The following is a 14,015-nucleotide window of genomic DNA, read 5'->3' on the forward strand; positions in this document are numbered from 1 at the left end:
TATTGGTATGAGCTTTTGTGTGCATGCACACTTCTTCAGATACACTGAAACAGAATTCACCAGACCCTTACATATAGTGAGAGGGTGGGGAGGGGTATTACTCAGAAGGGTGGTGGGAATGGGTGATTGGCTGATAGGTGTGGTAAACCTGTTGACGACTGTTAACGACTGCTCTTGGTCTTACATGAAAAATCAGGGGGGTGAGATGGCTAAAAATAGCTATATCATGTATAATGAGATAAGAATCTGATGTCTCTATTCAGACCAGGTCTCTCCATGGTTTTAAGTTTGGTAATAAGTTGCAATTCAGCAACTACAACAGGTTTACCACACCTATCAGCCAATCACCCATTCCCACCACCCTTCTGAGTAATACCCCTCCCCATCCTCTCACTATATATAAGGGTCTGGTGACTTCTATTTCAGTGTATCTGAAGAAGTGTGCATGCACACGAAAGCTCATACCAATAACAAACTTAGTTGGTCTCTAAGGTGCTACTGGAAGGAAATTTATTATTTTGTTTTGACTACGGCAGACCATCACGGCTAACTACCTGTAATTAAGCCCATAGTTTGTGTGGAGACCTGAGAGGCAAATGCTCAGATGGAATCCGCTCCTTTACTCTCAGAGCATTCGCTCACAGGATCACGGCTTCTCTCGAGTTGGTTTATGGCATGAGGCACATCCCAAAATTATGATTTCCTTTGCTGTACATGGAGGAATGTGCCTGCCCAAGCACCATCACTATGATGGCTATGTGAGTTAATGCACAGTCAGGTCACTTTCTGTATATGGGATAAGTATATGGAATCTGAAGGCGAAGACAGACAGGCGTTCTAAGTGTGGGGAAAGTGGTTTTGGTCACACGCTCGCTGTTTTTTTGTTGCAGGCATTTGTTTTCAGGGCAGAGAATATACACTCACTCAACCACTTCCACCGCACTTAGAATGCCTGTCTGTCTTCACCCATAGCTTTGCTGCAGTGAGGTATTCTCTTGGGTGCTGTTCCAGAGTGAACTTGTTGCTTCCAAGTGTGAAGTGTTTAAAACAAAAAACTGCCCTCCTAAACTTTGTGTTTCAGGTCAGTCTTAGCCACAGGGCCAGTTCCATCATTTATTGGGCAAGCATCTTGTACACTTCTTCCTCCCCTCTCCTCCTTCCATTCTGTGTAGACATGGAGCTGGTGTATCCTTTTTTATTTTCAAAAATCCTACAGTTTTTAATATAGGGCAGATTCAAAATGACAGTAGTCATTTCAAAGCCCTTTCACTCTCATTGCAATGGGTTGTTTAAATTCATTTATCCCCGCTCCTTGACAAAATGATTAAACACTTTCCTTTCTTTAAATCCTCTTACTTTCTCTAAACCTCTTTTTCTGCTCTTATATATTCTCATTATTGTTTTTTTAAAAAAATATCTACAAAGGTTCTGGTCTAATTTCCATTGCTGTCCCGAGTACTTCTGAGAGTGCTCAACTTTCTTGATTGACGAGATTGATCCAGACTATAGGAAACCAGCGTAATTAACCCCAGAGTAAATTAGGCCATTGTAATTTACCCCTATTCCAAACACTATTCAGGAGCAGGGCTACCACTGGTTGAGCTGGCCTGAGTCTGTCAGAGGGAAAACAAACCTTTAAAGCAGACTTTGACTTACGCCATCCTTTTCCCAGTGTAACTTCCACAGGGTTGTTAGGGGTTAAATGGAGTTCAGACTAGGGGTTTGTTTTCTCCTGCCCCATCCCACTCTGCCCTGCCCCCACCACTTTCGTGGAACACCCCTTTTTCAGGATTTGCCTGGCTTCAGCTTGGCTGGCTTCACCTGAGCCCTGGCTAAGCCCTGGTTGCGCCAGAATGGAATACTTATGCCAGTGTTCCTCTGGCTGAACTGGGATAAGGGACTTAAGCTGGCAGAGCTCAGAGTCAGCTGGATACCCCCTTGTTCCAAACTCTGCTCATCCTGGCAGATCTGGGGTTTGCATTGCTCCCTAAATGGTCCTGTGCCTTGCTCACTTATACCAGATTTGCTGTGTCCTCTGCCACAGAATATAAACTCTCCAATCCACCCCTTGTAGACAGGGCTGGAATGGAGTATAAAGCACATTTTTAAAAAAGTATTCCTTGGGCTGTTACCAATTCAAGAATGCATCTGCGAGGCAAAATAAATCCTTTGTTTGCCATGTGGTCCTACTCAGTTCGCTTGTTAACACCGTAACAGCTATGCTGGATTAGATCCTAGTTTGGAAAGGACCACAGATTGATAGTACTCCTTTAGTCTAGATGTCAGAGCTTGTTCAGCATACATTCAGTAATTCTACAGCTGCCCATAAATGACAAAGCTGAGACCTTGTTCAAGTTTCCCTGAGCCTTCCCCCCCCCCCATAGTGGTGACAGAGTGAAAGGCTCTATGGGGGGGAGGGAACTTTTGCCCTGGAAACTGCAGCTACACCTGTGGAAAGCTCAGCAGGCCTAGATCCAATCCTGGCAGTATGCCCTGAGGTAGGGTAGAGGCAGACATGGATCTGCTCAATCCAAAACTCCTCCATGGGGAAAGAAAGAAAGAAAGAAAGAAAGAAAGAGAAAGAAAGAAAGAAAGAAAGAAAGAAAGAAAGAAGGAGGGAGGGTGAGGGGAAGACACCAATCTCCACCTGCTGCCTGGCAGGCATGAATCATCCACATTTTGGAAGTGACATATTGTCTGCCACTTCACTGTTCCACTTCTCCCCTCCTGTTAGGATTGCTCGGCCCAACCTGTAACAACTAGGTCAGAGCATTAGCTCATCTAGCCCAACACTGGGTGATCCTTATCCGCATACCCGGTAAATATGTTCAAAGAGCAGGGCACTTGTGAAATTATCCATGCATTTAACTGTGGTTCACTCCCAGGAGAAAGGTTATATGTGCTTATTTCATTGTAAAGTGTACAAAGGAACAGTGTCTGAATAAAAGGTAAATTAACGCTTGTTTGCAATGAAGGTGGAGTGGAGACAGTCATTTAAAGGAGGGGGGGAATATCCTTATGCAAAGAAATATTTAACCCTCTGTGTACTTGACCAACATATCAGGTACCGGGTGCTCTTTCCTGCTCTTACAGCCTGGTGCTGTGCAGATGTTTTGGACTACAAAACAGCTTGATGGGAATTGTAGTCCAAGCGTATAGAATGAAATACGTGAGCAGAATGACTTCCATTTGCACAGTGGAACTTTCACACACACCCTCTCCTGCCCCTGTGCACTTGCACCCGTCACTCAATAGATTTAGTGGAGAGAGGGAGGGAGAAGGGAAAAGGTAAAGTTCTATTGTGCAAGTGGATGTTGTTCTCCTTATGCAAAGCACTACTTAGTGGTACATTGAATCAAAGCATCTACAGGATCCCAGGTTCAGAGCCAAATCATGTCAAGCCAAACCAAACCACGGCTTAGCTCCAAGTAGCAGAGCAGCAGAAGACCAGGAGGAAGAACAAACTGGCATGATTTTTCCTGTATACCGACAGTGCTGGCACATTCATGCTTTGGCTTAGCTCAGGGCTGGGGAACCTCAGTCTTAGGCCCCAAATGTGACCCTCTCTGTCTGGCCCTTGGTACTGTCCCCAGTCTGCACCCCCTTCTCAGCCACCCCTTCTTTCCCCAGATCACACCCCTCAGTTAGCCATGCTTCTTGATCATCGTTGCCTAAGTATCCTTGAATTGTGGTAACGAGTCTTGCTTGTCTGAATGGAGGATAGAGAGCTGTGTATCACTGTGAAGAAACTAGCCTATTGTACAAAGGTAAGAAGTACAATGGTACCTTGGGTTAAGTACTTAATTTGTTCTGGAGGTCCGTTCTTAACCTGAAACTGTTCTTAACCTGAAGTACCACTTCAGCTAATGGGGCCTCCAGCTGCCACCACGCCGCCGGAGTACGATTTCTGTTCTCATCCTGAAGCAAATTTCTTAACCCAAGGTAATATTTCTGGGTTAGCGGAGTCTGAAACCTGAAGCATATGTAACCCGAGGTACCACTGTACTTTCATTTTCACTTCTGGCCCCACCCACTACTGACATGTGGCCCCTGGAAGGTTACCTGGAAGAAAATTTGGCCTTGGGCTCAAAACGTTTCCCATTCATGATGTAGCCTTGTGTGCAAACTGGGCCAGTCTTGTTCAGTCACCCTCTGTGGGCTGATATGTATGTTCCTTTCTAGAGTGGCAAAATCATGGTCATTTTTTGCAGTGAATAATAAGCCATTTTGTTTGAATACTCTTGCTTGGTGAAAGCTTGCGTTTGCCATGACGGAGTCCCTTGGAGGGTGGAGGAGACCCAAATGTAACAAAAAATGACACATTCCAGTGGAGCCTTCCCAGGACTGAAGAGCATTTTCCATCACAGACTAAATGGCAACAGTGGCCATGGTGAGAATCTTCTGGTTTTGGGGAAAACCATGGAGACGTGCAAGCTGAAACCAGTTGAGTCTGAAACAAACTATAAAAGTTCGGATGTTGGTACAGAAACTCCTGTGCAAAGCACCGCCTAGGCTCCACTAAATGACCATGCAATTATAAAAACCATTCATTAAAAGTGGAATGACTGGTCCTGTGAGAAGCTTCTTATAGCAAGGGTTCCGTCAAAACCACCTATAAATAGTAAGAGCTAGGCTCAAGCAGGAACACCAGATTGACATAAATGCAACATGAGTTACTATTCCCAAAATGAAATGAAAACATTCCTGTGAGACACACGTCCTCCAAACCCACACCCCTCGAGTTTTTAGGGGTTTGAAAAAGAATTGTAACGATGGGTGATGGGGGCGGGGGAAGGAATCCAAGAATCACAAAAATGTGGCTAAAATTAGAGTATTGGGTGTGTTGAGATTCTGAACAAAGATTGTAGCATCATACTTGGAAGCAGCAGGGGGTAAAAATATATGAAGTGCAATCCACACTGGAGGGTTTTTTTTCCCCTTGTTTTGACTTAATAAAAAGCCACAGGCTATTCCCAATGAGAGAAGAATGGATATACAAAAACTTTTGGAATATGCAGAAATGGCGTATTAAAAAAAGAATATAGAATTAAGATAAATAAATAAAAGCATAAGTTAATTTAGAATATGCAGGAAATGATAAAATAAATTTAAGGAACCACAGAAAGAGGAGGCAGGAAGTCAAATTGTTTGAAATGTTATGATTTCTGTAAAAGTATTGCAAATGAAAACTATAAATAAAATTATATTTTTTTAAAGCCACAGGCTACAAGCCAGTGGGTAATTCTCCTGCAAAAAAATCCTTTGAAAGGAATGGGAATGAGCTAATCAAGAACCCTACTCCTCAGCCGAGATGGGGAGAAATTTTGTTCAGTTTGCATTTAAAGCCAGGTTTATCAAATTTGGACTTTCTAAAACAATATGGGAACTGAAATTCAGCCATCCTTCAAAATCTGCATTTATCCAAATTTTGTGATGCTCTTCTCCAGCTAAATAATATTTTCAGAAATGCATATATTGGGGGGGATGTGCCTAAAAATGAATATATTAGTGAAAACAGCATACAAAAATGCCTTATAATCAGGAAAAACTGTTAGCAAAAATGTGTGTGTTAGTAAAAAAACCCCCGCATACAAAAAAGGGTTATTGGGAGAAATTTGCACTAAAATGCTTAAGAATTTTCACGAGGATTCTTTTTTTATAACAACAACAACAACAACAACAACAACAATTGTTGTTCTTTAGTCGTCTTAGTTGTGTTCGACTCTCTGTGACCCCATGAACCAGAGCATGCCTTGGAGACTCTCACTTTCTTCTCAAAGCTTCTCCTTTTTTAAGTCCATGGAGTTTTCTTGGCAAAATACTGGAGTGGTTTGCCAACTCCTTCTCCAAGTGGATCACATTTAGTCTAAACTCTCGGCTATGAACTGTCCATCTTGGGTGGCCCTGCACAGCATAGCTCATAGCTTTTTGGCAGGGGCGTCTTACCCATAGAGGCGAGTGGCGTGGGGCACCAAGTTCTAGAGGGCACCAGGGAAGAGGCAGAGTCTGGACATCAGCTCACTGCCTCCTGGCATCAGCTCACTGCCCTCGCCTGCCTCCGCCATGCCGAAGAAGCGTCACGCCTGGAGCCTCTGTTTGCCATGGCCACCACAGCACGAAGCAGCCAGCTGAGCCGGGAGGTGAGGCCTCCATCTCTTCCCCGCCGGAGGAGCCACTCTCCAGCTGCTGCCCGCCTTCTACAGCCCCGCCGGTCAACAACTCTGGGAAAACGGGGTGGGGGCACCGCCGGAGGGAGCTTTGCACCACGGCACTGGATATGCTTAAGACGGCCCTGCTTCTTGAAATTATTCAAGCCACTTCGCCACAACAAGGCAGTGATCCACGAAGGGGAACAACAATAATAATCACCAATTGCTGCAGAAATGTAGAAAAGTGCATTTTGGATAGGCAAAGTGGGAAACGGAAAGAACCAAAATGGGCAGATTCTTTGATCCCTACTCTAGAGTTCCCCTTAAGTGCAAGGAGGCTTGTGTAGGAGGTTCAAGAACCTCAGGCCTAGGGGACCAAGTGCAGCCTAGCATTCCTCTCTGTCTGACTCTCCAGAATCTCCCTAGGTCTCATCCTGACCATACCTTCTCCACACCTTGCTTTATTCCTTTTGTCTGGCTGGAATGTGTTATTGAAGTGTGATAATGCTGCTTGCTTGGATGGAGAGATGTGCGTATGTATGTATAGAAACCTTTTATGTTTGAGTGGCTGGAATGTAGCCTATTATACAAACCTAAGAGTCCCACCCATGCCACACCCGCTTTTTTGGCTTTGGCCACACCCACTACTGGCATGTAGCTGTTGGAAATTTGTCTATATGGGAAAGCAGCCCTTGAGCTGGAAATGTTTTCCCACCCCTAGAGTATCAAATCTATCTTTTATGCTTAATGTCCCGCGGAGCTGAAGGGCATAACACAACATACCCTCTTAGGTTTCCTCCTCCTCACTCTGTTTCTTCCTTTCATTTTCATGAGTTTTTCAGTCATTTCAGATCTGGGCCATCTTCCCCTTCTGTTTCAGGAATCTGGTTTGGAAACGTTTCCTGCTTTGGGTCCAACTCCCAAACATTTCATGTGTTTTATCATTGAAATTCTGTCTTGGCCATATTAAAAGTGAAATTAACTGACCATATCCTCCCCTCTGTAAATAACAAAAAATAAGGAAATTGAAAATGGAACAGATTGTTAAAATATTCATTGGACTGTTCTTTTTAAACTTCTCCCTGAGGCCGTCGTGGCACATGTCTTCTTAATCATCACTTTACTGTCGTATCTGCAATCTTGGAAGTGCTAACTTGAGAGCCAAGTCACTGATTCCAATGCGCAGGAGGCTGAGCGTTGGCGATTTGGCACAAAACTTTGGACTGAAGTCTTCTATCCAAGAAGTGGAAAAAGAGATAATGCTTTCTTGGAAAACAGATGGAACAGTGGCTGTGCTTTTTTTTAAGGGTGTGTGTGTCGTTTGACGTATGAATAACAATTTTATTTTGAAACATTGAAAGGGCTGTTCTTGTTGGGCAGTCACATCTGCAGCGCCTTGTTTGTCTTCAGCCATCTTCAGAGCTCTCAATGAAGACTGACTGTTCTATTAATTCACCCTTAGCATCTCACTTGGATGTATCTTGCCCCATTTGAAGCATCTGAAACATAATCATATTGTGCACAGTATTACAAAATATTTTCTACCCCTTCCAGGATTTAATAGTATAAAAAGCAAGGTATGTTAACTCTTTCTGTAGGAATCATATACTGGGAGATGCAAGTGGTCTTCTAGGTCTAATTGTGTTTGAGTGCTTAGCCTTAAAAGAGGGGGGGAGGGAGGGAGAATGAGCTTACTGTTGCCTTGTTAGAGGCACAGTGATGTTCTGCAGTGGAATAAGACGGCACAGTGAGCTGCATTGGAACGCGCTCTGCCCACAACTTAGGACAGGAGTGGAGAACCTGTGGCTGATGAAAGCTGGAGTCCAACTGTTGTTGGGCTCCAGCTTTCCTCAGCCCCAGCAACATGGCTAATGGCCATGGATGATACCAGTTGGAGTCCAGTGACATCTGGAGGGCTACAAGACTTCTGATTTATGGCCATGGACAATGGAAATGTTATACAGTGGTACCTCAGGTTACAAACACCTCAGGTTACAAACACTTCGGGTTACAGACTCTGCTAACCCAGAAGTAGTACCTCGGGTTAAGAACTTTACCTCAGGATGAGAACAGAAATTGCGCGCTGGTGGCAGCGGGAGGCCCCATTAGCTAAAGTGGTACCTCAGGTTAAGAATGGTTTCGGGCCAAGAACGGACCTCTGGAACGAATTAAGTTTGTAACCAGAGATACCACTGTACGCCTTCACCATTACTTGTCTGAAGGAGCAAAGTGTGTTGAAAGAACCTGTGGAATTGTACCTTTAGCTCTAACCCTATGGTATGTGGTTCCACCTTCCCCCTCTATTCATGCTACTGCATAGATGTCAGAGGTGTGGCCATTCACTTCCATGATCATCTGCTTGCATTTCTGCGTTAGCAGTTTATCTGGTGTTTTGCCAGCAGAGCAGGTCTTCCACTGAACCCAGATCTCAGGTATAGCACTATACGCTAAATAAATGTGATGGGACAGAGACTGTTCTTTGTTGAGGTTCTCCCCAGCTTTATAGCCTGTTCTTTATCAGGGATTACCAACCACTCAGAAAAGCAGCACCAGCTGAATACCAAGTCCCTTTATACTTGAGGCAATTGGCCTCCTATTTACCCAGGCATAGAAGAGTTTACTTTTTGTCTGCTTAGTGGAAATTACTGTCATTAATTATACTGATGTGAGGTGGAGGGCAATGGTGAAAGAGTGATTACTTGGTTTCATCTGGAGATTGTATTAGGTAAACCTTCAACAACCTGGTGTTCTGCAGGTGTTTCAGACAGCAGATGTTTGGTAAAAGCCAGGTTGGCAAAAGCCATATGGGGTGTTATGCCCATTATTTTAGAAACATTGTCCATTGTGTAGTGGACCATACCATATTTTTCTTACTTAAAAACAAACAAACACTGGAAAGGAGGAAAGATGGAGATGCTTGCCCGTTCACCTTTTTAAAGTTTTGGTGTCCAGCCAAATGATCTCCTTGCTTTTGCAGGAAACTCATTATTGTGCCTTCTAAATCTGCCGTATAATTACATGACCAAATGCTATTTTCCTTCAGAGGAATGAGCAAACTGAATTTCATAGGCAACATCCGCTGAAGTCTTAGAAGCTGTTGGATGAATTTACAGTGTTAGCCTTCAGGTTTTATTCAGCCAGTGAAAATGGTTAAGCAGCTTCTTAAATTTTGGGGTTGCTTTTTTTGGCGTGGGAGTGGGGGCTAGATGTTCTGTCATTCAGATTCCTTCCCTCCACATCCTGCAAAGGGCTGGACATTTATAAAATCTCTCAGCTTGCTGTTTTGACAGTTGAACTGACAAAAGTTCTTGTTTAAGTAGCAGCCCACCAGTTTCTTAGATGTGTTTCTATGATGTACGGAACAGAATCGTGTTAGTGTCTTGACTTTTGCCAAGTAAGCAATAAACTGGCATTTCCCTTGAGTGGCGGAGCTTTTGTGAAGGATTTTGCTGAGTTGACCCAGTTCATTGCTTATGTGAGCCCATGTAGGACTTCTCTTTCTCTATTTGGCCAGACGTAATATTGACAACATCAGAAGTATACATGGCCTGACATCCTTTCCACAAACTTGCAGTGTTCTCTCTGTCCTTAAGACTTGACACGCAGTTTCTGCCTCTCTTTCTCCCCCTCTCCTCTTTCCATCCCTCTAAGAATGTGCTCCTGGCCCAAGTTAATTTTGTATAGCAAGGAGGATAAAACTTGCCTTGCCTTGCTTGGCTGCCCTCTTGTTTGGAAACTCGCTCTAAACATTTCCACATGGCTTGCACTCTTCACGCAAAGTTATATACATTTTGAAAAACCCTTTCCCTCCCACTCCCCTGGCTTCTCCTACCTTGGGCTGTTGGCAATGACCTAGCCTTGTTACTGTTTGTGTTTCTTTTGTACCTTTCTGTGGCTGAAATCTCTGTGGGCCTTTAAATCTGTCAGCAGCCGCTACCAGGCTCAGTATGCAATTTTAGCTCACTGTTTTCACAAGTTTCTGGATCCAGAAAGTTTTCCAAATGAGCCATTGTGGAGCTGTCTTAAAGAGGTATTGTTCCTGCTTTAGGGTACGGCTTTATTTTTTATGGCTCAGAAGTCCTCACAATGTCACCTGTGGAAGGTTTAGCCTGGAGAAGAGGAGGTTAAGGGGTGATATGATAGCCATGTTCAAATATATAAAAGGATGTCACATAGAGGAGGGAGAAAGGTTGTTTTCTGCTGCTCCAGAGAAGCGGACACGGAGCAATGGATCCAAACTACAAGAAAGAAGATTCCACCTAAACATTAGGAAGAACTTCCTGACAGTAAGAGCTGTTCGACAGTGGAATTTGCTGCCAAGGAGTGTGGTGGAGTCTCCTTCTTTGGAGGTCTTTAAGCAGAGGCTTGACAACCATATGTCAGGAGTGCTCTGATGGTGTTTCCTGCTTGGCAGGGGGTTGGACTCGATGGCCCTTGTGGTCTCTTCCAACTCTATGATTCTATGATTCTATGATTCTAAGGTGTCACATTGGGTTACCCCTGGTATGTATGTATGTATGTGTGTAGTAATAATGATGATGATAATAACAATAATGAAATTTATATACCTCCCTATACCCACAGGTATATGGATGCAGCTATATATAAAAGGATTAGATGATAAGTTTGGTAAAATTCTTTACTGAGGTATATGCCACTTTTCTGTAGGTTCAGACAACCTTTTCCCTAACCAACATTCCTGAAGCTGGATCATTGGAATCCAGGGAAACTGGGTTATCAGAAAAGGCCCAGTGTTCCCAGAATTTAGCTTCCTGAAACCTTCATAGCAGCAGAATCCATTGTGCGTGGGACTCTTTGGAAGAACCTAGTTTCCCTGACTGAAAAATTATTTACTTGTCTGAAAGCAGAGTGTGCTTGTCTGAATCCTGTCCTGGTTTGAGATTCCCTGAGTTGCTCACTACTGAGTAAAGTTGAATGTGAATCTATGTAATTATGTGCATAGTTTTACCTTTGCAAATACTAGATTTACCTCAGTAACTTAGTGGCAGAACAGGATAAAGAAATATAATCCAAAATCATAGACACTTAACAGACTGAAGAAGTCTGCTCACACTTATGCATAGGACTATAAGCCATCGAGTTTGGAGAGTATATTATCTGTTGAATTTTGTAATTTAGGATCCATAATGGTGCGTTATAAATCATGCTCTCTGGCAGGGCTCTTAATAGGGACCTGCTGCAAGGTTCTTCCTAGGCCAAGGAAAGGGAGGAAAGTCCTTGTGTGCTTAAGAGTTCAGTGCATAGTTCCCAAAGACAACACTGAAGATGAGTTAGATATCCTGAAAGAGTCAACTTTTAAGTTTTAATTTTAAAGTTTCTTTAGCTGAAGGTAAGGAGATAAAGGTGGCCTTGGACATCCTCTGCAAAAATATATTATTTATATGTTTCTTTTTTGTCCTCTCCAGGATGAATTGGATCTCACCGATAAGAACAGAGAGGCAATGTTTGCACTCCCACCAGAGAAAAAATGGCAGATTTACTGCAGCAAGAAGAAGGTACTAACTTTAGTTTAATTGAATCACATAGTAAACTCTGCATGTGTGGATGATTTGAACCATATGATTATGTGCATTTATCAGGGTTGGTCATTGACATTTGAGGTGGACCAGTTAATGACACTCTCTGCAACATACCCAAGGCTGGCCAGGTTACTTTGGCACCTGAGGCAAAATGTCCCTCTTTGAGGCAGTAAAAAATGCAGCAATAATAAATAGCCAAAACTTTTCTACCTTTTCATGACACTCCAGACCAGCTGCTTCAGGCAATTGTCCCACTCTGCCTAGTGGCAAACCTGACCCTAGCATTTACCATCGGCCATCTCCATCATTATAAATCATTTTTTAATTGAGAGCATGCCTCCTCACCTTTCATATGCACTGCCTGCCTGGCTAAAACAAGCCGCAGTATTTCTGACTTGGTAAGACCCAATTTTTACTTTGAGCACTATCCATGGGATTCTTGCTAGTCTTCCTATTAATTCATAGGTCCTGTGGAAGGAAGGAAGGAAGGAAGGAAGGAAGGAAGGAAGGAAGGAAGGTGCATTTATTTCATTGGAGCTGCTGGTGGCATTTTCTGGGCCTAGTAATGCTGTTTGTATTTAGCCCTCCCCTGAGGGGTGCAGTCCCTGGGGGCACAGCAGCTTCTCTGATCACTCCCTCCTCCCCTGGAATAGGTTCACCTTCACAACCTTCTCTGTGGCCGTTTTTGTAGGCAGGCTAAGTGAGCTAGTGGCGAAGGATCTGTTTATTAGCCATCTTGCAGAACGGTGCATTCCATCCATCGGCCAGCCAGGTTTGACAGGAAGCAGCAGCCTTTAACATTATTTAATATGTCTCTTAGATTTACTGTATTGCTTCCCCTCCCCGTTTTAAGAGGAGGAGAAGCAAACTGGAGTTCTTTTATCTGAAGAGAGCAATGGACTGAAAAGGCTCTTGACTTGCAGGCCTGCTAGTTTAATGAATTAATGAATCAAACCCGCTAGTTTAGGCATGGGAGTCCTCCTGCCCATTCACCCACCTGCAAGCAAATACCTGATCCTTCAAGGTGAGGAGGGAACTAAGGGTCAGATGCAATGCTTGCTGTATTATGAAATTGGCTGTGGACAGCACCCAGTCCCAACTGAACTGGCTCACCTAGTTCCATTTCTTGCTTAGTGTGAACAATCTTTCGAAGGATTCCACTAAGTATTTAAACCTCAGCTGGTACTGTACAACTTTCCAGGCAATTTAGCTGGTGTTGTACAACTTTCCCCAGGAAATTCAGGTCATTGGAATTCACATCTCTCTCCCTATGTGCATATTATTAGTAGTAAGTCACAGAAGAGGCTGTGCGGGTAGGGATAGTAATATGACGGTATTATTATTGTGTGGTTATTAGTCATAGTAGTGGTTGCAATAATAGTGATATTGTATTACAGTTTATTCAATGACAAAGTCTGCTAGGAACTTAACATCATTCTTGAGGTTCTTGTTTTGTTGGTATTGATGATTGCTATGTTTTTAACTCTATTTTTATTCTGTTCCTAAGTTGCTTAGAGACTTCCTTGTATTAAGTGACAAATACTGCTTTGGAGGCCTGTGGACCAAAAAGTGGTGTATAAATAAAGCATAACATAGCACCAATCAAATTAATAATAAATGAATAAATAAACAGCAATACTAATAATATAATTGACTTTTGCACGCCTGGGTCAATCTACATTGACTCTCATGTGTGGGACTAGACTCATCAGATTGCTTACTGAAGCATGTACAATTTTGTGTAAAATGACTTTTTTTAAAGCACAAACAGAAGCTCAGGTAGCTATCTTTGCAATGCTCTATAAAAAAACCCCATCCATGCTGAGATTGGTAGATACTCTCAGGCCCCGACCACCACATTAGGGCATGACTCTCCCATTTACACAAGTCAATACAGATGGATTAAAATATGCCTGGAGATGGGCACCACCATCAAAGGTATAAAAAATATTTCTATGTTTGAGCATTACTCTCTGTGATGCTGCATATAGGAAGGTACCATGGCCATCTAGTTTGGCATTCTGTTCTCACAGTGGCCAACTGGATGCCCATGGGAAGCTCACACAGCCCCCCCCCCAGCAGCTGGCTCTGATACTGGAGGCAGGAGCGGCTGGCACAGTGGGATTGTGCCACAGTGCTACCCTACTGGGGGAAGTGTTGCTGATGCTTACCTGGACAAGGCAGGGCAGTGACAAGTTTAGGACTTCATTGGAGCACAGAGGAGCCAGTCCAGTGTCACCATTAGTACACCTGCACCACCCTGATCTCTCCATTATCCTGGCCCCAACCCCGCCCTGTTCAGGTCAGCAGCAGCAGCGGCACTGCC

General features: G+C 43.6%; 1 protein-coding gene across 6 annotated transcripts in view; it reads left to right on the forward strand.

The window, feature by feature from the left end:
* The window catches only part of DAAM2 (dishevelled associated activator of morphogenesis 2), a 220,789-nt gene that overhangs the window by 106,631 nt on the left and 100,143 nt on the right, over positions 1-14,015 (forward strand). For all 6 annotated transcript variants that reach the window (XM_081854131.1, XM_081854136.1, XM_081854135.1 and 3 more), the window contains one exon: positions 11,576-11,665. In XM_081854131.1, the coding sequence (XP_081710257.1) occupies positions 11,576-11,665 (90 nt within the window). The remainder of the gene's footprint in view (positions 1-11,575; positions 11,666-14,015) is intronic.

The sequence above is a fragment of the Podarcis erhardii genome, assembly GCF_964252035.2.
Source record: "Podarcis erhardii genome assembly, chromosome: 3".
Classification (NCBI taxonomy): domain Eukaryota; kingdom Metazoa; phylum Chordata; class Lepidosauria; order Squamata; family Lacertidae; genus Podarcis; species Podarcis erhardii.